The 25,653-nt window shown below is 42.7% G+C and overlaps 1 protein-coding gene across 3 annotated transcripts in view; it reads left to right on the top strand.

Annotated features, from left to right (window-relative positions):
- Positions 1–25,653, top strand: part of csmd3b (CUB and Sushi multiple domains 3b) — a 182,976-nt gene that overhangs the window by 22,655 nt on the left and 134,668 nt on the right. For all 3 annotated transcript variants that reach the window (XM_086136556.1, XM_086136555.1, XM_086136554.1), the window contains exon 2: positions 17,476–17,698. In XM_086136556.1, the coding sequence (XP_085992682.1) occupies positions 17,476–17,698 (223 nt within the window). The remainder of the gene's footprint in view (positions 1–17,475; positions 17,699–25,653) is intronic.

The raw sequence follows: 25,653 nt of genomic DNA, 5'->3' as shown, positions 1-25,653 counted from the left end.
GTAAATTGAGACCAGACACTCTTTATTTCATGTATCTCCATTTTTTTTTGTGATATGTGTTAGGTGGTGTACGATAGCAATCGTTCAGAATGTTTGGACAAATGGACACGTCCCATAAAATATTTTTTGTCGAATGTGCAGCCCTATTTTCAATTTAAAAAAACCAAAACTGCATATGATAATGTCATAAGTTGAATGCTGAGTTTATGGATGAATTTTTGTACGGGTGCCCTTCCAGACTCCAGCCCTCCCTATTTATCCGGGCCTGGAACAGGCACCAAATTGGGCTTACTCACCTCACTTTCTCAGACGAGTATGGCGACTTATATTTACATAAAGAACATACCATGTTTTTTTTCACAGTCTACAAAGATACCGTCATCTGATAACAGCCCGCTTTACCAAGTTTCTATTCCAAATGGAGTATTTACCGATGTGACCGGAGCATAAATGGGCCGATGCGATCTATCCAGTCGATGCAAGAATGACACGTGGGTTGCTTCAGGTTCTGTACACAAACAATGATGTCGGAACACCTCCCTTAAAAATCGGATCAAGGCATCCAATCGCAGTTGAAGATCTGCCGCTTTCTAATTGCTCAGGATAATCTTTGAAACATCTGACAGAGTCAGTCCTTCCAAAGTGAAGGAATCCATCTCTTCCGATTAAAGGGAGTGCCCGCCGCCCGAACCGCAAGCTCGTCGGCAGCCAAAGGAAAAACAAGCTTTTGTACTTGTGGCGAGCTCACACAACACGTGACTTAAAACGGCCTCCGATCTGAAGATGGCTAGCATCTTGTAGATCCTGATCTCCCCTCGCTCAGTGAACTTGGGTAGTGCCGCTCCCTAGAGGTGTCTGTAATCGATATGTGCACGATAGGTGCGCGGCAATCGGCCACACGAGTCCATCAGTTTGTGACTGTGACTTTCTGATGCCAGTGCTGATTTGCCAAAGCCCTGTCCTGATTAAGCTTTTACACCAACTTCAAATGTACAAGAGTCCATTACTATTCATGAAAGGCAAGACAGGAAATGGGCCTAAGAGAGCGATAAAGGAGTAGGAAGGGGACGGGGGAAATAAGAGTAGTCGTGACAAGACAGGATCTTCGACGGAGAAGAAGTCGACAGTTGGCCTTCGTGCAACATCCGCCACACTTGTGAGGTGTCTTAATTAGATGGCAAAATGTCACTGGCTGTCCAGGGATCATGTTGACAGTAGGTGGAATGTTTGGTTACAGTTGGCGTGAGGCACTGACTCAACTGGGAAAATGTCAGCAGCATTTTCTGCGATAATTGCCAAGTGAAGCATGAAGCACCCCTTTAATTGAGTGGTCGTGTTTTTTTTTGTTTTTGTTTTTTTGCAAGAATTTAGAAGAATTTTGTCGAAAAGTAGTGCAAAATGTGAGTTCTCACCGCAGAGTGAAAAAATGTGCAGCCGCATGGCAAAATGTGAGCAGTGGATGTGATGACGAGTGATCTGAGGCAATGCCAAATATCGTTTGGCGCCATCTGATTGGATATTTTGCAAGTTCTATCAGGCAATGCTGATTCAAGCGCTTGAAGGCCCGCAGTCATTATTTAGAGCCGTCTGATTGGATGCTGGGGTATCATTTAGAGCGACCCCATTGGACACTTAGCAAGACCACCAATCTAATGGAATCTTTTGTGTTGGGACCAGTTAGTGACAGGGCATTATTGCAGAAAAATCCATTTCTTTTGACAGTTGCTGGAAAATAGTCCAATTGCCATGTCACAACGCACATTTTTTTTGTTGTCAATGAAACCTTTTTTAAATTGTCATCCCAATGTGAACCAACATACGTCAACTTCAGCACTCTGCCTGCGAACAAAAGCAATCAGAGGACCACTCACACTTAGTTTGCTTAAAAAGCCTTCACAGCGCCTTCCAATTAATACCACAATGCTGATTATTAATTACACCGCTGACTGAATCGCTAATGAAATGAAGCTTGTTATAAATTAGCATTTCTAACGTGTTTTTGTTGTTTTAACAGGATTGATCATGTTAATGTTCACCTCAGCCTGTTGTACTACGGGCGAGGCTATTTTTTTTATTTTTCATTTTTTGTCTCCATTGGAGGCCTTTTTACGATAAACCATTTGGGGGGGAAACAAATACAGTTCAATCAGCGAAATTAGGTGTCCGCCTCTCGTTCTTCTGGCCTTAGATGTTTTATGTTATGATTTTTCTTCCTCGCCTAACTGTAGCATTTAATTGCCCATTTCCTCGGTCAACATACGCAATAACGTCGAGCGGTAGCATAAATAGTGACCCCCCTCTCTAACAGACACCTCGCTTTGTCCCCTTGAGACAGATGAGCACCTCTGCGTACATTACCGCTGAGCCCACCGTTTGCAAACCAAAAGAGCAGCACCACACGTAAGCCAATCAACGCCGCAATATTAGAATGTTCTTACAAAGACACCGTTGAGTGGTTGTTTGCCTTGACGTGTGTAGGATGTACCTCCGGCTCGCCGGCGACCCAAATGTGGATAATCGGTCGAGAAAAATGGCATCTGGTGGTTTCTGCAGTTGAAATAATGAGTAAATAGAATATACATTGTAAAAAAAATGACCCCAGGTTGAAATTGCTTGCCCAAAAATAGCTTTGGGCACCTCTCAAGACATTGACTTGATGCTAACCCTTGACATTTAGCCGTAGGAGTGACTCACACTGATGCTAAAGACACACACACACACACACACACACACACACACATACGCACTGTTGTGAAGAAACACACAAAACATGGTCTTTGCGAGGCCTTGTGGTTTTAACGCGAGCTGTCAGCTCTGCCACATTGTTGTGACTCGTTCCACAGGATAGCGCCGCGAGCGTGTCTCCTTGCGCATGTGTCTTCCCGGGGGGGGGAAACGCTTTTGTATACATACTGCAGCATTGTGTGTGTCGCGCATATCTGGCAGGATCGAACGGTGACGTGATATGGCAACTTGTCAAATGTATAAGATCAAAACATGTGCATACAGATGACCGTCTGAGCTCTTTTCAGTGTAGCCCCCCCACCCCCCCTGCCCGAAAAGCATTTTTGACATTACCCTGTTGCACACTCCGCACACACTCAAGCACGAGTGCCTGTGAGTCAGATTAAATCCGATTTTGTTTCAAAGAGAATTTAAGTCATTGTGCGCAATCTCAAGAGGCCATCGCACAAACGTTCCAATAATCAATTCCATCTTTGTCCTCCTCCGTGTTCCCTTTTCCCACCTCGCGTCATTTCGCCATCTGTGTGCTCCGCAATCTGATCCAGGTCCTTCCACCACGACCACGTCTTTCTTCTCTGTCGCACGGCGGTTAGGAGTGAAACAGATAAATAAACCATCAACCACCCCCTCGAGGCGAGACGTCGTCTGATGTTTTGTGGGCGACGTGTTCAGGTTTAACGCAGGCGGGTGCTCTGGATTTTGGAAGATGCTTGAGTTGTGATGTTGTTATTTCAAGCTTTGAAAATTGCGTCACGTGAGAATAGACCGAATGAATAGGGAAAACAAATTTAAGATGAAATGACACAGCCAAAAACGATTTCTGTTCGATTGTGTCTGAGAGTAAGCCATTCGGCTTGAGTACATTTCACCTCCACACCACGGAAAAATCTGCCATTTTATGTCGAACGACACAGATGCATCATGAAGTCAGTCAAATGTTGAGCTGATCTGCCGCGTTGTTGGATGTGCAGGCCTGTGTTGAAATGGCGATGTTTCGAAGGGGAGGAGGTTCTTTTTGACATTTTACAGCAAGTAGCTGTAATCTTTGCTAGAGTCGTCCTTCAAAGCGCTACCTTCCCACTTTTTTTTTTTTTTTGGAGCGAATGACTGCCTGTTTAACAAGTTACATTTAAAGGAGGTTCACGACCAGCCATACTTTGATTTTTGCTCAATCAAATCTGATCGATTTAGGCAAGTGAAAATGAATCGCATGTCAAATTCATCCGCAATGTCGTGACAGCTGTGTGACGTTGCACTCACGCTGTCGCCGCAATATCCCATCCTGGCTGGTTTTTTCAAAAAGCAAATCAATATTACGCCGAATCCTGACTTACTCTTGCTTCCACATCGTTTTACCAAGTAGCCCGGACAGAGCACCTGTATGACTTTCACCACTGCAATTCCCAAATACTGTAACGCAAGTTTCTGGTTCGATGCTCATGACGGTTTCCCCTCTTTTACCATCATAAGAACCTTTCGCAAAGCTTGTAAAAACCAGCTTGTTTCCGCCTTTCAGGATAATCGGCACAGACGGGCCATGAAGGCGACATAGTCATCCCATTAATAAGTCACCCTAACCCTTAGAGGTAGTAGCGGAGCCTAGCGAGTTGTGGTATGATCCTGCGTTGCTTGGAAAAAAAAAATGCCGTCTGATGTGGAAATTCTGTGGTATTTCTCTGTGAAAGACATTTTGGGCGACCCCGATTGGGGGTGTGATTGCCTTCGAGCAGAAATGCTTGATCACCAACATTTCCTGATGTGCGCCTCCATGTTGCACCGTTTCCAAGAATAGAAGGCTTGGTTCAGTTAATGGATGGATGGATGGACCTCGGTCACCTGTTGGTCTTTTGGGAACATCAGAGGCTCTTTGAGCCGGCAGTAATTGATGTCGGCGTCCATATCACTCCCCTGCCTCCCGTTTTGTCCGCCTCACGCTATCTGTGCGCTTCTTTTATGCTCGGTGGTGGGCTCAAAGAGCTCAATCTTGAAACCGTCAGCCGTCTCTTCTTCATGTTGGCTCTCTTATTTACCTCCAGTCTGCCTGTCTTTACTCTGTCAATTGCTGCCATTTGCAAGTCTAGCACCTCCTGCCGCTGCGGGCAACGTAGCATGTTGTGTAGCTACTTGCGAAACGTGCGTGTGTGCGCGCGCGCGCCTGTGTGTGTGTGAGGGTGTGTCTCTATCTCTATGTGAGGAGTCGGAAATTAAAGCCGCTCGTGTGAATCCAAACTCACTCTCACACCTTATCTGATAATTACATTAAGTCTCTGTTTGAATATATGCTCATCGCGCAGTGTAATTCTGCCTGTTCCGCCGTGTCCTCGCATGTAATTGAAATGAGTGCGTAATGAATGCATATCTGAATTAGAAGCCCCCTCACTTCATTGACTTTATTGGCGTCGACCTCAAATGCTCTCGTGAAAATGACGGAAATTTGCTTGCGTTCTTTGGCTGTGCTATCCAATGTCACGGAATGATGTTCGCCTTGTAGCAGCACCCCCCCCCCCCCCCCAAATAAAAAACAAAGTGATGGAAGAACAATTTCTTGATCGCATTCAAATTTAGTAGGTTTTCATACAAAATGTCGTGCAATTTGTAAAAAAAAAAATTGTAATGTTCAGTATCACTTTTTTGTCATTGTGTTAACGTTTCGTGAAACACAATGACAAAAATTGTGAGCAAAGATCTTTCTTTCTGACGCAGATGACTGCGCCAACAACTGCGGAGAACTTTTTCGATGTCAGATTCTTTTTTCTTTTTTTTTTTTTTTTTTGCCTTAGGTATTGGTGGCCGGTATCGGCAGCCTCCATGATTACTCGATACCTGAAAATAAGGCCAGCATTTGCCCGATCCGAATACCTGGAAAATGAAAAGTTATACTCGGTCAATGATGATATACTATCGATCATACATTGTCTATGTGGAGCACCAAAATAATAAAAAAAGAATCACCAAAACAATCTTTGATGTTTAATCCCTTTGCTCGTTGTTTCTCTAAACCTCTTGTTACACATTGTGTGGTTGACATCACTGAAACAAATAATCCCATTATCTTGTTTTCCAAAGGCTTGGGCTAATTGGCATCAGTGGAAAAGTTGAACGTTTTAATGAGAGACCTTCATTAGCATTAGCTCCTCAAAGGGGGCACACACGCCCGGTGTCGGAATGTTATCTCATTACTATTTGTGTTTTTTTAATTATTATTATTTTTTTAAATAGTACTTATAGCTAAATAGTACTTCTGTCTGTAGACGTTTCAGTGGGGTATTTAGACTTCAAACACATTGAAATGGCTCTCGGCCAAAGTCTGCGAGCTATTATTCCCACGTGCGTTTTTATTTATTAGCTGCACCCCATTTTGTTTTTAATGTTTCAGCAACATTACCTGCATAATGTGAAATTATAGCCCCGAATCGAATAGCAGCATCGCAATTCAAAAGCATTCGGAAATAGGTTTGAAAAATAATGAATTTAACACCTCCCATCGTCCCAAATTTTAACATGTTTTAAATTCTTCCAAGATAATCTTACAGTATGTGCTGACTTTTTTAAAAAAAAAAAAACATTTTGGAGGCAGTCGAACGTAGACCGGCCACAATGTTGAATGCGTACATGTTTGTCTTCCTTATTAGTTTCTCTGCACTCGCTCATCTTTTTGGTTTTTGATCCAACTTCGGTTCCATGGAAACGTGAGTTTAGAACATTCGAGTTTAGAACATTCGAAAACAAATGAGATCATCATCATTTCCCCCCTAATCCCAAAAATGTAATTGTGTCCCTATGAGCAATACTTCTTGATTAGGCAAGATTTTGACACGGATAATAGAGTGAAATACCTCTGCAAAAGTACCTTCCAGGGCTCTTGTAGGTTTTATTTCCAGCTGAGCAAGCAGCATCTTTTGGGCCAGGGCTCGGCAGGATGCTCAGCGCGCTCGGAACAGGTGTTCTCCGCAGGTGGGCTTTCTGAACGTGATTAAGTTAAGGATGCAAATGGAGTAATTAAACACATAATCATCCCATCGTCCCGACCCGTAAGCCATCACGGTCAGTGCGCGGCGCCGTGCAAGTTTTCATTTAAGGCATTTAAATGCAAGAGGAAGGAAGGATGAGGAAACAAAGTGGAGGCGAATATGATGGATGGCAGCGAGGGAGGAAGTGCTGATGAAGGCTATGAAAGAACAGACACGAGGCCGAAGCTCACTTTTTACAAATGCTCCTTTTTTTTTCCGCTCCCACAAAACTGACGACAGTTTTCACCAAGTAACCTTTTTCTCTCTCGCCGACGTGACATCTCGTTCCCTTGACCGTTTTTTTTTTTTCGGTGAAATAAAAGGTCACGGGACCTGTGGACAGCCTCCCCACTCGGTTTACATTGAAAGGAACGCCCGCATACATTGGCACTTTTTTTTTTCCTTTTCCAGCTTTTACCTAGTTGTAAAAAAAAAAAAAAAAAAAAAGTATATATATATATATACTCTTGCGCTACTAGGATGTCACCCAAATAATGGAACTAATGTAGCAAATAATGCAGCGTAGGTCAGCTCTGTGGATCATGAAATAAATGGACTAACTTGGCATTGAAGTGAATCAGCAACAGTTCGCGACTCAAAAATGGTGAATCCAAATTGGTCGGCTTTGTATTGAACTCAACTCAACCAGAAATGCAACATTATGACACCGTCTGGATGTTGTAATGATTTGGACAGCGGACATCAAGCCCCTAATTACATCGCAGCTCTCTCATTAACCTCTCTCTCTCTCTCTCTCTCTCTCTCGCATGCTCGTTTCCTACCTCACGCGCTCATGACATTGTTGGAGACATGCGCTTCTTTCGCTTCTGAAGTCAGCTGCGTTTTATGTGATCAGTCAGCAACAAGTGTTGCGACGTGGTAATTAGCAACCAGCCAAGGCCTTCTGTTTGGTTTGCGCGTTAACATGCGTGTTGCATGTCTCACCGCTTTGGAAGAAAAAAAAAAATTAATCTTTCCACACACACACACACACACTTGTCAATTTCCATAAATTTCTCTCCTCGCATCCCCGACTTGTTTCTCCTCCTCTCTAGCTCTCCCTTTAATATAATTATTGCAACCATCAGACTGAGTGGTGGCATTTACTGGCCCTGACGCTGGCCCACTCAGACAGGCTCGCGTGCACGCGCACGGACACGCATCGACGGGCAGGCTGCCCGCTGTGTGCTAAGTTAATGAGATTGGCAAGGTGCCGCATTGCCAATATCAGCAGCAGCACCCCGACCCCGCCCCCCCCAGCACACTTTGGCCTTTTTCTTCCTTCTCAAATGCGCACAAAGGGGAGATTTACGCCTTTGGACGTCAAATTGGAAACGCCCGGAAGTCATGGGTGTCTTACAACAAGTTGAAAAACAGTCAGCTCGATTTGAAACGGGCAGACGGGAGAGGGAAATGGAAGCAGGCGAAAAGGACCTGGCATCACTTTCATGTCCTGTGGAATCCATGCAAGCAGATGATTGACAATATTATGAGGTTTCCCATCGCTATTTTGTGCGCATATACATTTGGGTTAATTAAAATTCAAGGTCAGAATTAGTGTCATACATTACATTGGAAAGTGGTTGATTTAATTGTGCGTTAGCAATGTTATGGAGGCGTACTTGATTTTACTACTTGGCAGAAACTAGCGAAGGCTGGACCGTTGAAGACGAGGAATGAATGTTGAAATAAAGTAAGCGTAAAATTCATTTGCACCAAAGCGGGTTGTGGTACAAATCTGAAATATTTATTGAACCATTGAAAATTAAAAACAAAAGATGAGTGAATATTTGACTAAATTAACAAATAATTGCCTGGCTAAACAGGTGGCTGTTGAAATGGAATATCGACGTGAAAGCGATTTGACTCAATTAACATGAAATGGATTTGCTGCTAGAATGATTTGCGGTGGGAACAGTCATTTTAAACTTTGAAACAGGACCATTAAAAACAAACACTTCCTATATTGTAGACAACATTTTAATGTTATACTGTTGCCACTTTCCAACAAAAAGCCTCCACAACTTCATTTCCCTCCGCTTTTTACGCCCACATAAAAAAAAAAAACATTCATCTCGCCATACTTTACAGTTTAATGAAGTCGTTCGCATTTTCCTGCGTATTTTTTTTCTGATCCTATTCTGTAGTTTTCATTCTGCAAACCGCATCCAAAGAGCTGTTGTTTCCTTCACTGCGCTTGTAAGTACGAGTCCTTTAAATTGTTGATGAAGTGGCGGCGGCCCGCGTGTGGCTAAAAGTTCAATTGCGAGCAGAACACCAAGAACCGCAAACATCCAAATCAAACCCAAGTGTTGTGATTGGTCTTTGGCCTTTGTTGTCTGAAAGCATGTCATCTCACGCTCGTCTGTGCAATGCATTGTGGCCAAAAAAAAAAATAAAAAAAATGGATGCTTACAGGCTAGGCGTCTCCCGCCTGCATTTACCATCCTTGCAGTCGTTAATTATTTCATGAATGATGAACGGCATCAATGTTTTACTGAATGGGGGTTTCAGATGGGGGGGGGGGGGGGGGAATCCCACAAAGCGACAGAATTTTGCTCAATTCGGGCCGCCCGCCGAGCAAAAGTGTCCCCGCGTTTTAAAATTTGCATAAGTTGGTCTTCACGAAGTGACGGCTTGGGATTTTCAAGTTTTTCTTGTTTTGTTATTTGCAATTGTTTAATATTGCATGAATCACACTTTGATGTACTTGTGGTTGCGTCAGAATAGCAGCAGACTCGAGTGAATCGACGGAGTTGCTGTCCAAGGTCCTGAAATGGCACTCTGACTTTTTTTTTTTTTTTTTTTTTTTTTTTTTGGAACCTCCAATTTTACTCCTGGATGAAAATGCTATTTCTTTGTCATTTCTGTAGCAAATAAACCATTCGGTGAGTTTATAATTGTTAAAAAAGCAACAAAAAAAAACAATATATATACTGTATAATGAAATGTTAAAAAACTCCATTCTGTTTATTTTGAGTATAATTCCTCTGTCAACCATAAGATGGCAGCACTCTAGTTTGACACCGTGTAAATATGAAAGGGCAATAAACAACATCAGGACTTTCAGTTTTGCCTGCTTTTTGCTGAAGATTGACTAGTTAACATCACATTGGTGGATGACTGGTGAGCATATCCGCATGACGGTGTAATTTGTGTGGAGTCTACATGTTTGATGAGTCTTGGTTTTATACATTGTAATTTGTCGACATAATGGAGTAGTCGTGCGTTGGCTGTTTGTCTTTAAAGGAGAGTGACGTCAACAGCTGGAATTGAGGTGGTCGCAGTTAGTTCAATGTCAGTTGTTCAATGTTTTCCGATCTCCACACATGTTTATTGTATCGCGTTGAAAAGGGGAAATCTTGATTGAAGCACTGCTCTGAAATCTAAAACCACATTGTTTTTTTAAAAAATTGTGTTTGTTTTAAACTATAATTAGAACAAACACTTCCGCCTGCATATTAATGACATGAAATGATGTATTTATGCTGTGACAACTCCAGAGTTGATCCGCTAAAAGTGGCTTTCGGAGGTACTTTGAAACACAACACGCCTCCTCCAAATGCGCCCGGCAATCACCTTATTGTTTCTTAAATAAGATTCTCACCCACCCACACAATAGGCCACTTGGCGACTTGTGACAAAGGTTACGAGTGAACAAAATCCCTCATGTCCCAGCACGCCCTGATTTGCAACTGTGTGTTTTCGTTCCAGTGCAGGATGTTTGCATGCTGAGGTGACATTTGTCCCGACAATAAGTCAAGCCACTTGACATTTATCAAGGTAACACGCCTCAACACTTGTAAAAGCAAAAGGCTGTGACCTTCTAGTTACATTTAAGACTTGCTGAGCACAAAACTGAACAGGATTGTCTTTGTTAAGCTCGTTTGTACTTCATATATTTCCGCGGTTTAAAAGACACATTCATTGACATGCAAACCAAAGAGTGTGCTAACAAACTCTGAATGATCCGGTAGTGCATTTTCTTGCAATTTCTTTCAATTTACATACCTCTATTATCGCCGTGTTGTGTTGGGAATTGAAAAGCATAATTAATAATAATAATAATACATTTTATTTATAAGCGCCTTTCAATTCACACAAGTGAATGTGTGTGTGTGTGTGTGTGTATAAAGGGTTAGTTGGAGGGGGGGGGGGGGTCGTCATCTTAATTTGCCTTAACCTTTTAAAACGCTGGTAAGATTCTCTTCAATACTGTGCTGGGAACTCAATTTACCCCATCGAGTAAATCCTCCCACTTGAACTTTGTTCTCGCTTTTGTTTGGGTGTTTCTGTTTTGGTCAGCAACATAGTTCAAGTGCGCACGCCAGTGAATATTTCATATCCATTTACGAAGAATATTATCTGTGACCTGAAATAATGACACTTAGGGCCACTTACTCTCTTTTTTTTTTTCTTCCTTGTGTCAAATGGTCGAGGTCTTGAGAGGCTTATCTAGAGTCGATGATAAATTATGGACAGCCATAATGAACACTCAACGCCCCCCCCCCCCAAAACAATTAATAAAAATGTAAGCTATGATTAATTTGCGATCGTGTTTCTCGGGTCTAAAGCGACGACATAATTAATCGGTGTGTCATTTTTACTCCAATGGCAGCCATTGATTTATCAGTACTCGTATGCGCGCACAAGAGCGCACCGCTACAGTGACTGATGACCGAGTCGAGGCCGGCAATGGGTTCTTTCAAGGTGATGATTAATCCATAAGAAGCTGAGCCCCGAAGACAAGCATGTCCCGCCAATTAGTTATGACACGGACACGCTTGATGTGTCTGGGGGAGCGGTAATGAAAATGAACAATTCGCCGGACGGGATCCGATTGAGTTACCCCTGGCCATCGGAAGCTCATTACACAGACGAGAGAAGACTTTGACATCATCGATCTCGGACGGGAAAGGTATTATGATTTTTACCTTCGACACTCGGAGTCACTGCGGGAGCATGACGTTGAGGTTTGTTGAGTCGAAACCAGCGTTTCTGAAAATCGTGGCCTTTGAAAGTTATCTGAACTTGGAAGTCTTGGTGACAGAAAACCAACTTTTAACTCTTCAAGCCATACTTCTCTCGGAGGGCGTATTGGCCAAATTCATTTGAAATGTAAAGCGCAATACATATTCATCGGAAAATGTGGAAATGGAATCGCAGACTTCAACACTCTAACAAATTGTCATCTGAGCATTCGATGGGAGCTTCTTTGGCGGGGAGGCTAAATTCAATATTGCCCCGCAAAGTGCTTCACTTTATGAAGTTTGCTTCCTTCCCGCTGAGCATAATGCATGCTGAGTGCGGGCGTATTCGACAGCCGGCTTTTCCCCACTTTTTTATTCAAAGGACACAAAAAAAGCAAGAACAGGAAGGGAATCCAATAATTTGTCTTGGCAGCCTTGCTCTCAAGAAATATTTATCGCCAAGAATGAAATTGAATGTATTAGGTGTTCATAATATCGGTTGGGAGATTATTTTTCTTTTTTTTTTTTTTTTTTTTTTGAGGAAAAAAAATGGAAAATCGAACATAAGATCCATTTTGTGTCGTCTGCATTTTTATTTCGTTTGCTTGTTCAAAATTATCCAGATGAGATCTATTAATAATAATTATAATAACATTTATTTGGAAAGTGCTTTTGATCGTACTCAAAGCCACTTTATAAGAGTTTAATATAGATATAATATATAAATGTGCACTTTAATTGAGATGGGGCGAAATCACGACATTTACAACAGGAAGCAGTTTATGAAGTCACATGCCTGCTTTTTGGAATCCGGCTGCCAAGGTTGTCATGGTGATTCGGTCCATGAGTGTGTGTTAGCCTTAGAGGGGGCATATTATGGAAAATTGACTTTTTAATTCCTTGTATTCAAATAGTTGGGTGTCTGGAGTTGAACCCAACTAATCAAGTGTGAAATTACACAACCGAGTAAATCTTTTCTGAGCTGTCCATTTCCGCAAGTGTGTTTGCAATGGAGTGGTTTTGAAATGTGCCAAATTGCGATGTGTTAATTCGACTGCATCACATAGTTTAATTCAATGGCTTGCCGATGAAATGCTGCCTCCACAGGTGAACATACAAATGCTATTTTCGCGACGTCTCAACCCTCGTAGCATTTTCGCTGACGTCTGTTCAACTGATGGCCGTCTTAAAAAATTAACCGAGACAAAATATGATTTGGAGCCATGCAATCATTAAATCCTTCCTGGTGCAAAATAGGAAGAGGGGAGGAAAAAAAAAAGCTGACTTGATTCCAGCATATTTAGGGCAGCGGGATTGTTGGATATCTAATGACTGTTCAGCTCCTAATGGAGCCTGCTTTTGTTTTTTAAGCAAGGCTCTGTCTCCGAACAGCATAATGAGTGTGTGTGTGTGTGTGTGATTAAAGCAGCTTCGCTTGCCATTAAAAATATAGCGACGAACGGGAGGGGAAGATTGTGGTTTTTAACACCTTCGCTTCTTTGAAAGTGCAATTTTTGGGGTAAATAACCACTTGGATGCACCGTACGTCAGCCTCCACTTGAAGCTCCCACAGATGCCGATGAAGGAATGCCCGCTAACTTGTCCTCCCCCGGCTGAAAAAGATGTTAGGAGATTCCATGTTAAGAAAACTCGTCAAAAGCAAGTTTGTGCTTTGATGGAGTCACGCAGCGTCTCAACTTGGCATCTGCTCGCTTGGCTAGTCCACTTAATACTTCATTTTCAAGACTTTTTGTCTGTTTTGAATGAAAATGAGTCAAATTGGTCAGAGAATATGCTTTTTAAAAAAAAAGTTGTTCAATTGTCATCGTCCTTAGCTCAAAATGGCAGAGCTCTGTAAGAAGCGCCCATTTGTCCCTTGCGACCAAAAAAAAAAAAAAAGGAAATGCATTTTTTTATTTTTTACTTCACGTTTATCCATCTTTCAAAATGTATTCTGTCATTGATCATTATAGTATATAGGTGAGCCAGAGCCGAATCCCAGCTGAACTCTGATGAGCCACGAGCCAATCGAATTCGTATGTTACCATGGCGACATCGATTTAAACAAGTTTCCCCGGTAACAAGCTCAAAACATCTTACCTACAGAAAGGCTCATTTGTATGCTTTTTTTGTGTGTGCATTGGGTCTCATTAGCGAAGTTGGCGTCAATGACACTCGAGTAATCAATAGCGCCCCCAACCCCCTTCAGACAACGCCTATGAGCATCTGATTTGCCAGCCGCCATTACCGACAAGGCCAGCATGCTGATAAAAGCACACACATTATGGCTTATTGTTATTCAAATCATGAGCGCATATGAGATTTCGGTGCCTGGTGCCCATTAGCCCTAAATGGTAATTGAACTCAATTAGGATATCTTTTGAATACAACAATTTGCAATTAGACAGACTAGCTGTATAATATGCTAATGAAGGCTGATACCTAATATTACTGGTAATACAGAATGCCTGATTTGTGTTTTTTGTTTTTTTCTCAAATTAACTCTTGGTAACACGCCTTCTTACTAATCCTTCTTTTGGAATACAAATCACAAAACCAGAGAGAACGTAGTAGCTACATGATACTCTTTTGGTGCTAGCTATTGAGTAAATTATTGTCTCAACCCGTTTGTTACTTTGCTTTCGCATTTCACCTCCAACATTTGCCATAGGTGTCAAACTCGGGGCCTGGAGGGCCGCTGTCCTGCATGTTTTCCAAGTCTCCCTGCTGCAACAATGAACAGGTTCAATGTCAGGCTTCCGCAGAGCTTGCTGATGATCTGATCATTTGAATCAGGTGTGTTGCAACAGGGAGACTTGGAAAACACGCAGGGCAGCGCCCCTCCAGGACCTGAGTTTGACGCCTATGATTTTCCGTCCAATCGTGAGTATATTCTTTTCAACGTTGAAGTTCCACGATATCATTTTTTTACTACAACATGCCCGCCGTGTATTTGCTGGTGACATTGCTTTCTTTCTCCGACACAGCTGCAGTCCTGATTCTCAATTTCAACTTCCCTGCATCTATCTACTTTGTGCCACTATACCCTTCCATGTGCTGTTCTCTCTCTTTTATTTTATTTTTTTACACCTCGCCCCTCATTTCTATTCACATCCACATCTCGGCCGCTGGTGACTGACAGTCCTAGAAATTGATTCTCAGCCTGGTGTGTTCCCTCTCTCTCTTATTTCCCTCATTTAGCCTCCACCACTCCAGGGTATAGTCTAGACCACGGGTTTGACGGGAGCGATCTAATTCTTGGTTTGACGGTTGCTCTGTGTGTCCCAAGGGGGGACATTTCAAACGGGTTCAGTCCCACGTTGGCGCTCCTTTTTTTCCCCTGGTTTGGCTATTGACTCTCTCTTTTGCTTTTGTTCAATCTAAAAAAAAAAAAAGAAGAAAAAAGTGAGCTTTCATTTAAGACTGCATCCATGCAGGGGCGTTGCCAGATTTTTATTTATTTATTTTTAATACTTTAGTAAGGGTGGCACAGCACTTCACTGAAGGTTGAGCATGTGCAATGGACAAGCCATTCTTTATCATGCCATCCGTAGTCAGGGTTTCATGAAATAAAATGCACACATATGAGCGGGAATCCTACACTCAAGATTTTATTATTTTTAAAAACAAAGTGTCTTTCTCCAAATCAGGGCTCTTCAACTTTGTATACTTTGTCGCTATCTGAGCTTTTCCAGATGGCTTTGGTACTGTGGATAAATCATTAAATCCCCTCCATTCAGCAGCAAGAGCAAGTCTTAAAGTGGCTTTTCATCATTTTTTTCCCCCCTTCTTCTTCTTTGCCGAGTGGGCATGCTCTTTTCCGGCAAAGCCTTACCATCCCTCATTAGCTCTGTTGCATATATTTGCACCTGCCTACCCAATTTCTTCCCCAAGTCTCTGACAGTTTGCCAATTAGTGTCTTTGTGTAAATCCTCCAGGCAAAACTAGTTTGGACACACTCTGCAGTTATCTGTTAGACCAAGGTCGACTACGTCAGATTTAACTTGATGGGCGGGGGGAGTATTTTTTTAGCTTGTTTGGCGAACAGTCTTCAGTCTTTACCTTCTACTCAAAAGCTGTGCTGATACAATGCCACCATCTACTGGGATCTGTTCGTCATTACACTTTCGAATTTCATAGACAAGCTTGGCTGGACTCGCTTCCACGCATATTTGTCTCAATATATTTGCGTATGTGTGTTTATGTATTTATTTGTGTGTGTGTGTGTGTGTGTGTGTGTGCGTGGCTATATGTATGTATATATGTATTACATTCCTTGGGGTCGGTCCATGTTTGTATTTCATTTGAGGGTTAGAAAACGAGGTCGATTGAGGTTAGCGATGGCGGAATGAAGAAACGACGCGATGAGTGATGGGTTCAAATGGTCGAGGACGCCCCGGAATGATTATACGCTTGGTGCGGTTATTTGTAGCTGTGCTTGTACGCCTTTTATTTTGGTTTGTCCTGTTTGTGTGTGTGTGTGTGTTGAGGAGAGCTGTCAGTTTCAGTCTGGCAGTCAGCATAATTAGAAATCTCTTTTACCATGTGGACTCTTCATTCTTTCTCTCTCTCTCTCTCTCTCTCTCTCTCTCTCTCTGTCTCTCTCTTTGCCACCATCCACCTCTCTTCTTGCTGACTGATGACTTTTACATTTTTTTTCTCCACCTTTTACAATGGTGGCTATTGTCTGTGAGCGATGAATGGGGGGAAAAAAAAAATCCTTATCTCTGTTTTCCTTCCAGTCCGTCTGTTCGCTATTCACCCTCCGATGCGATTTAATGACTCCACTTCAGCTCATACCAAGACATCCCCTAATTTATTAAGTTCAGATGAAGCCCTGATGGACTTGTCAGCGAGTCTCCCCAAGCGTTGCGTTAAACATGGCAAGTAGAAAAGGAGGGGGTAAAAAAAGACAAGTAAAGTCTGATGCTTTCCACTTTGCGATGTTATTAGGGCCAGAGCACAAGGTGGCACAAAGAGCCTCTCGGAATCCATGTTTGTTTTTCTTCAGATGACTGAATGGTGTTTATGGGAGGAGGGGGCTCAACACGCTCCAAAAATCACCTATATTTGCAAGCTCGCGTATCCTGATGAAAACCTCCATACTTGAGCATTGCAGAACATTTTGCCCCAAAACTCACTCAAATGAAAAAAAAAATAATAGTCAGCCCTGATGCCAGAATAACTAAGAGACATTCAATGGGTTGGACATCGGTCTATCCTAACAAAGTCTCTAGAACTCATGCACAAAATTTGTCATTCAGGATAAATGAATTCAAATGCTCAATCTTTGAGCAAGTCTGACTAAAATACACCCAAATAAGGTCCAATCGAAAGCAGTTATTTGATCACGGTGACAATTAAATACAGTGAACATCTCTCAGAAAAAAACAGGTACAGTCTTCAAAAAGACCGTCTGGGTGAATTGATATAAGCCTCACATTAAACGTCTGCCAGTTTTAAGTACAAAACTTTTAAGTACAAAATTTTAAGTACAAAACTGGCAGACGACTGCAAAGTTCACTCAGTGGCTCTGCCTCTGTTGAAATCCTTTGAAAGTTCGAATCGTGTATGTTTAAAGGCGATCAGTTATATTTGTGTTATTTTTAAAGTGAGCGTTCAAAAAAAACGGCATGCCAGAATTGGTTCTTGCACTTTTGTCGAAATGCAAACTCTCATCAATGTTTCCATTCTGAGCATTTTCAATTTAGTGGCAGATTCTAAAAGAGTTCTTTGGGTCTCCCCTGCAGGTTTTATCTACACTTGCGGCGGTACACTGAAGGGCCGAAACGGCAGCATCGAGTCGCCGGGGTTCCCGTACGGCTACCCCAACGGGGCCAACTGCACCTGGGTCATCGTTGGGGAGGAAGGCAGCCGCATCCAGCTCGTCTTCTTGTCCTTCGCCATCGAAGAGGAATATGACTTTTTGTCCTTGTACGACGGACACCCGCACCCGGCCAACTTCAGGACCAGGTAGGCCAACCCATCATTGCTGCTTGAAAGTTTTGTTCTCCGCATAGAGATTACAATTCTATATACAGTGAAGAAAATGGACCTAATTCAAAAAAAACTCTAAACTGTGCACGAGGGCTACGTGTTGAGTGTACTCGCAGTATTCTTGCAGAGTGTATGTGTAGTGCTGCGCTGTGATGTGTCATCAACAAATATCTCAAAACATTGCCTAATTAATTTAAAACCAAACCCGACGCGCTGGAGTGCCAACATGGCCAAGGAGGCGGAGACTCCGTAAATGGAGCAACTCCGCCCAGCAAAAGAATGCAGATGCCGGCATTGTGACCCAGGAAATACAGAGAATTGTGTTCAAACCCCCCCCCCCCTCCCCACCACCCACCCACCAAGTTCATTGGCAGGTTACGCCAACGTCAAAATCGACAAATGTAGACGAGATGTTAATCTAGGACTTTTTTCTTTTGGTTGGTAAAAAGTTGGTTCGCCCAAGTTATGCTAACACCTTTGCGTTACCGCCTCGGGAAATACATCTGGAGTTACATTGTCAACACGAGTCAGCAGAATGAGCAGTCTACTGGGTTCACGCAAAGGTCCGACTTGTTTAATGAGATTAGGCAAGATGTGGTTCCGAGATGAGGGGGAAGCGATTTAGGTCATCAAAAGATGCAAATGAGCCCTCCTGATAGTTGCTGGAAAGCAGTCCTCTCACCATGGGACGCTTTGGCTCGCATCCGTTAGAAGCCTGACGCAATCGGCATTCTCAAACCAAAATGCTTTCATTGTTCAAATACTGTGTGAAGCCGCCAAAAAGAAAACGGCAAACGTGGGATTTGGTTTTGTGATGCCCAGGGAGGAGATAAAGCAGTTAAAAGGAAAAGCAAAAGTAAAAGACGTCCTGGGTTGACTCGCGTTTCCCTGCTTAACCGAGCGAGCGACTGCATGCGACACGACTGCTATTTTTCCACATTGCCATTGCAAACTGTGACGACAACGTAAAGTCAGTACGTGCGTCTTTTACTGTGCAAATGATTTCTTCTGGGCCTTGTTGATCACTTAATGGAGTGTTTAATGTGAGCTTTGAAAGGAAAAAAAAAAATAATTGCGCTTTGCCGCATAAAGAAAATCCATCGAAAGCTATTTAATTTCTACATTGAAATGTGCCACTTTTCAAACGAATCGGTGTAAAAGTACTCATGGGGCTCACTGCGTAGTATACAGGTGAGTGCCAATGTCATATAATCCTCTTGTACCTTATATGCATGCATACATGGTTTAGTAGTTTAACTAAATGTGGAAGAAACGTATTTACATGAACAGACAGGTTACCTGTACAGTCCAGGGTGTACTCAAGCTCTGCTTGGAAAGGCACGAGCTAACCTATGACCCGAATGAGGGCATGGTTTTATTGCTTCGTATCGTGAGAGGTTGGGCAAGTACCGATACCGGGTTATGGGTATCGGCCCGATACTTTTCGCACAGCACCAGCGGCTGTCAGCAGGTCAACTTTTGGTTGTTATAAAGTATTGAGTACTCGTGGAGGCTGCTGATGTCAGACGTACGATGTCACGGCATTCATTCATTGTGCATATTTATGAAACAAGTCGAACCTTTTGTTTGTTCATGTTTCATAGAGACACTCCGAGCTTCCTAATCAGCGCTCCATCTATTGATGCGTTAAGTACTTCAATCCTACCAATTTGTTCTAATGACAAGTTTTTCATCATTAATTAAAGGGCACCTCGCTTGTGCCGCATGTTCCGTCGAGCAGTTCCAAGTTGGCCCGCTGACAGCCGCTGGTGTTGTGCGAAAAGTCTGCTTGGCCCGCAGCACGGCAGCGTTCAGCCACTTTGGATGACAAACACTGATTGAAGGACGAGACAATTCAGCCTCGTTATGTTTGTTTATGTGCTGATTTTTTTTTGGGGGGGGGGGGGGGTTGTACTAGTTTGAAAAGTAACGGCAAGTTAGCCTTGCATGTATTCATGCGACTCGGGGAAAAGTTCTTCATACAGTACGAGCCCCTCATGGGACTGACAGACGGGATGGCGCTTCCTCTCAGGTTGCATGCTAATTCAATCTGACACATTTGCATAAGGTTTCCTACATTTGTTTTTTTTACCTCCTCCTGCCTTGACTTGTATTGTGCAGCGGATGTCTTTCTGGTTGTTTTTCGATTTGACTGGTGACCTGTCATTTAACTGCATACTAAATAACTATGGTGGGGTCTGTAAGAAAATGATCATTGGGAAAACGTTTGGCCTGAAAAACACAAACAACACGCCCCCAATACGGTGTGGCTCGAAATTAGAATACAAGCACAGATTTGCCTTACCTGCTGTCAAAAAAAGAACAAAAAAAAAACAACACATTTTGGCACTCTCACTCGGTAAAACATAATGTTGTTATTGTGGTTGTTTAGGGAGAAAAGTAGAACATTTTATACCGCACTTTTATGTCTGACAATATTTTTCAAAATGTGAGGTGCAATCGCTTGAGGAAAAAAAAAGGAAAATTAAACCCGGTCACAGTTTAGTTCACATTTGGTACATTGGGGAAAACGTAACATATTTTAATATTTAAAATGAAAAAAAAAACAAATTCAAACACATTCTTCCATCCCATTAAAACTGAACAAAAATACTTTTTCTTCAATGCTTGTTCACCCCCCGCCCCCACACATATTTTTTTTATGGATTATAAGTGAAGAGTCGGTCAAGCAAAACACCTCTGAGCATGTCAGCTGTGTGAATGTTTCATCAGATTGTGTGTGAGCGTGTATGTGTGCGTGCGTGCTGGCCATATTTATTTTTGCGCGAGAACAAATTTAATACACTAGCGTACTCTCGGGTTTCAATGCAAACCGGGCGTTGTGTTTAGGCGTCTGATTGGCTTCGATCTGCCGCTCTCTCGGGCTGAAATCTTTGGAAATTTGTTTATAGCGTCTGGTATCTCGAGCGTTGTACACATGTGGCGAGCGTACTGCTAAGTCAATATTGCTTTTCAGCAAGGCGTGGCTTGCAACCAACCTGCCGCGATCGACCCGTTACCGCACACGCGCACACACTTAGACACGCACGCCGTAATGAGTAATGACCATAACGGCCGCTAAGATGAACAAGGCACGGGACGCACTTTCGCAGCGTGCTAACTATCGTAGCCCATTTATTTTTTTTTATACAACAGCCCCCCGACTGACATCCTGCTAATAGAAACATGTGTCGCAGGCTATAACACAAATCCTCATTGACGACATGTTTAAATGTCATATTTATTCGACACATTTTTACAGCATTGGAAAACGTTAATGTTTGTCATGTTTGTCCTCTTATAGAAACCATATTAAAACAAAAAAATGTATATTTCCCTCCCCCATCTTTTTCCATTTTCCAACATTTTTGAAAAAGCTCCAGGGAGCCACTAGGGGGGCGCTAAATATCAGCATGTGGCTCTTGAGCCGCGGGTTGCCAACCCCCGGTATAAAGGCTCGGTTTGCCAACATCACATACATGACAAAACCCAGAAAACTGGTGAACCATGACGGCCATTTTCTCAGGGAATTCACTTTTCACTTTTTCTGGGCAGCGCACTGTATAGTCGTTAGCACATCAAATAGATTAAGGTTTTAAATTGATCTATTTTGGTTTATATTATGGAAATGAGCTGGGGTGGATTTAGTAAGATCGTAAATATCCCCCCCCCCCTTTCTTTTGGTCATATTGCTCAGTATATTTTTTCTCTAAATTGGACTGTTTTTGCAGTGGTGAAAAAAAAGTGGCCACATCCTCAATTTGTACACCCCGAGTTTACAGTCTTTAAGCCGTCTTGAAGTTGTTTGCTGATTATGTGTGAAAAGTCCGTTTCTTTGCAAAATAATTTGTTGACTTGAGTCAGCACCGCAGCAAATGTCTACTTTTAAATAATTCACCCTGGGAGTTTACCGCGGGAAGCAGCATTTTGTCGTTGATTTAACTGTGTCACTCGGTTTTGAAAGTGCACTTCTGTTTGTCGTGGGTTCATGATTGCCGCTGTGAGCCACTCTGTAAACTCAATATGATGGTATGCTATCCGCCGAGCAATGAGGAGTGCAATTGAGGTCAGTTGAGGGGGAAAAAAAAATCCCCCAAAAACGAAGGAACTTAGAAGCCCTGAGAAAAAAAAAACAATCAATGCAAGGCTATATATGCTGGAGTGTGGGGCATCCATCTTTGGATGGGTCAGCGGGGTAAATGACAAGGTTACGGGGGGGGGGGGCGGGGTAAAGATGAGATTGTTGTTGAGGGGAGAGGGAGAAAATGTCTCTGCACTCACCTACTAAGTTAAGATGTCACGACGTGTGTCTTCAATTACGTTGCGCTGGCTGTACCTCCATTTTGCATCTCAAAAAAAATAAAATAAAAAAGAGGGAGCAATAGGAGTTATTGCATTTGGGGTGAAGAAGGTGAGCAGAGTTTAGGCTGCTTGTCTCATGTGATTTACCACCAGCCTTTTCACTCATTGGACTCCGAATGGGAATATAATGTCTGTGGTTTGTTTTGATTTCACTCGTCTGTATTGTTTGGAGCTTCCGTTGCCACAGTCTAATGAGATCCATTACGAGTGCAGACAGCTCCACCTTAACGAACATCGTAATGCTCACTTTGTCTTTATTATCGCATGAAACATGGAGGTTTTTGTCATATTCTTCTCTTCGGCGTAGCAGCAAGGAGCTTTGACTCCGACTCAGGTTGCCCATTTACTATCCTGTTCTTTAAGTGCGAGACCCTTTTCACACTGCACTCGCTCAGTGTGACAGGGTTGCGCTTCGCTGCTTATTTGAAGCTTGCTCACAATCAAAACACATTTCAAGGGCCCTGCCTGAAATCTAACAGGAAGTGGGCCTTTTTTGCTTGATAGCTGCCATTGTCAAGGTTTGTACTTCGACAAACTCCTACTCGGCAATCTACATAAATGAGATAAATTGAAAGCAGGAATCTTGAACAGATGGGTGGCACTAAATTACCGAGATGTTTTCTTTGCCATGTCAAATTTTGCTCACCATTATGCAACTTCAAAAAAAAAACAAAAAGGGGGGGGGGGGATCTCATTAGACTGCACGAAAAGCTGCCTTCAAACAACACAACGTATTTGTATTACGAGCGGCTGTGTGTGTGTTACGGTCCTGACCCGCTTTGTCGTATGTGTAATCTTCTGCAATGCCCCTTTACACTCAATAAGGCACTCTCTTATTTTCCTCTGCAGGAGGACACACGGGGGGTCGCTCACATAGACACAATACAGTACAAAAGGGAAAAAAAAACACATTCGTCAGGATAAACACAGGGAACTACGGCATACAAGTACAAAGATCATGAAAACACTTTTGATGTGGGCACAATATATTTGGGGGGGGGGGCTGCATGGGGTGTGGATGTAGCTGTCCACGAATCGTGTATGTGTGGAGTTCCAATGGAGGTGTATTTACCCCTGAGGTTGTCATATTTCTTCTCTTGCCGCATCCGTTCTAACCTTCAGAGGTGTGTGTGTGTATGTGTGTTTGGTCGTGCAACTCTTTTGTGTTTGTGTATGTGAACTCTACGATCCACATAACGTTGCCCATAGGGTCCATGGATGGAAGGCAAGAGATAAGAGGCTGTTTTATTTTATTTTTCATTATTATTATTTTTTGTGGTGCTTATTTGACCGACATTGTTCCTTTGTCGAGGAGTGGGAAACCCACAAATCAGTGGTAGCGTTTGGTGACTTTGATAATGTGCTTTTTTTTTTAAACTGTCTTTATGAGGTAGACCATCTGATCCGAGCCAATCAGACAAGATATGCGATAGTTTGATGAGAAATACTAAATATAAATCAATGGGAGGGGGGGCATGAAAAATAGAATAGTGTCGAGATGTATTGAGACAAGGCAACTTTATTGACAGGTTATAGCACATTTCATATACAAGGCTTCAGGTTAAAAAAAAAAAAACAGCATTCAAAGGTGAACTCAGGACATTTGGCTGTCTCGATCAGCATTATGGTTGATATGTTGGAACTGGCGCACACACAGGAAGATGCAGCTGGCTATATTTAAAGAGGGCCGGAGGAAAAAAAAAGCTAAAAGCTTTCACGGGACCTTTGGAAGCTGCTAAGAGCCATTTAGGAAATTACTTTTGACACGAAATGTTTTCTTTGAGCGTGAAGCTTGCCGTCACAGGTTTCTTGGCTTTTGCTGTAAAAGAAAAAAAAAGAGATACATTGTGCGTGTGGAGCTTATCACTTGGTGTCCATTATCTTCTCTCACCCTGTGCATCGTCTGTCTCTGTCGGAACCTGTAATGGACTCCTTCATCTCTCTTCTCAAATATGACTTCAGCGATCGGGTCTGTTTCAACTCATATTGTCAACGTCATTTGTTCACTGCCGATAACCGGCCTCCCGTTCCTTTCAACCGCAGATTACAATTGTAATCTCAAAAGAAAGCTGCGCAAAATTCAATGAAAGAGTCCAAATTCATCTACCGTTGTGTCGTCGGTTTTGACGTTTATTAAAAACGGATTCTCGGCTGGCATTGTCTTTTGGTTTTCCTACTTTGCCACAATCAATCTTTTACTTGTGACATAACTTGAAAAAATGACAAATCTATTGTTTGGAGCGTAAAACAAGTTTTCCTGCAAAGTCAGCTATTAACCTCTTCATAATTATTGCAGTTGTATTATGAATTATGAGGAATTAGTTTTGAAATGGGTTTCGTTATCTCCAGAGGTTTTATACATACCGTGCACGTTATATCCGTTGCAATTAAATGATTTGAAAATAAAATGGAGCAGTGGATATTGGAGTGTGTGTGTATATGGGCAAAAGGGGGGTTGTGCCAACTTTGTTGGGATGTTGAAAATGAATCTATAAAAATGTAAATGACGTAAAATACATTTAATGATATTCACACGATGGTTTTTGTGCTCCTTGCATTTTTCTGACCAGCGTGTGAGCTACAGTGAAGCGTTATGATTGTAAAACAAAAAACAAAAAGGCTTACATTCGGAATTATCTTTCTCTAATAACAGCGCATAACTGTTCCTCGCAACTGAATCGTGGATGGCGGCTTTTAAGAGCAGTGCTCACGGTACCTTCCGAAGGACAAAGATAAGTCTTTTCATAAATATGTATTGGCGACTTTACATAATGGAGGGAGGAACGAGCAAACACTTGTAAAGTTCGATGTCTCTCTGATAGGAATGTCATCATAACATCAGAGCAGCTCTGTTACAAGATCCTAGCGGCTTTTGACGATTTAAGCGGAATTGTTTTGAATTGCCGGCCACTGAGAGTCAGTGTAGCCAATATGTCTCGGATGACTTTCCCAGTCTGGTAAATACACTGGCCAGTGTGTCTTTCGTGTGTGCATTTGTATGTGTGTGTAGCGTTCCAGTAATCCCAGCGGCTAAACTGGTAATCCCTTCAAACTGCCCATTAGCCTCTCGATACTCACAACCTCCTTGCGGGTCGTCACCCAGGTGTCAGGCGTGCGCTTTCCCTGTGGAGGGATCAGTTTGAAGAGCCACAGAGCTGGCCTCGACCCTCCTCCTTACTGGAGGGATCAGAGCGGATGTTTGGCACGCCTTCCGACAATCGCAAGTGGGGATCGGATTGAGACGAACAGGGCGACAAGGACCAAAACTGAGAATGGCATTTGGTTAAAGGCCGGAGAAGATGATACGAAGATGACAATTGCTTTCAACACAACGGGGATTGGGTGGGTTAGGGGGTTCACTTAAATCAGGGGTGTCAAACTCATTTTTTGTCGCGGGCCACTTCGGAGTTCCGTCTTCCCTTGGAGGGCCGATGCAAAATCTCAACGTTATTTATTACCCGTGACAATTTGACATTTCAGAACAGGTTTCATCATGGACCATGAAAGTCGACACATGATTTGCTCCCGCCGGCCACACAAAATGACGTGGCAGGCCGGATCTGGCCCCC

The sequence above is a fragment of the Hippocampus guttulatus genome, chromosome 18, assembly GCF_054856545.1.
Source record: "Hippocampus guttulatus isolate MCC_2025c chromosome 18, RoL_Hgut_1.0, whole genome shotgun sequence".
NCBI lineage: Eukaryota > Metazoa > Chordata > Actinopteri > Syngnathiformes > Syngnathidae > Hippocampus > Hippocampus guttulatus.
Note: the sequence above shows the minus strand (reverse complement) of the source record. Positions and strands in the feature narration are given on the sequence as shown.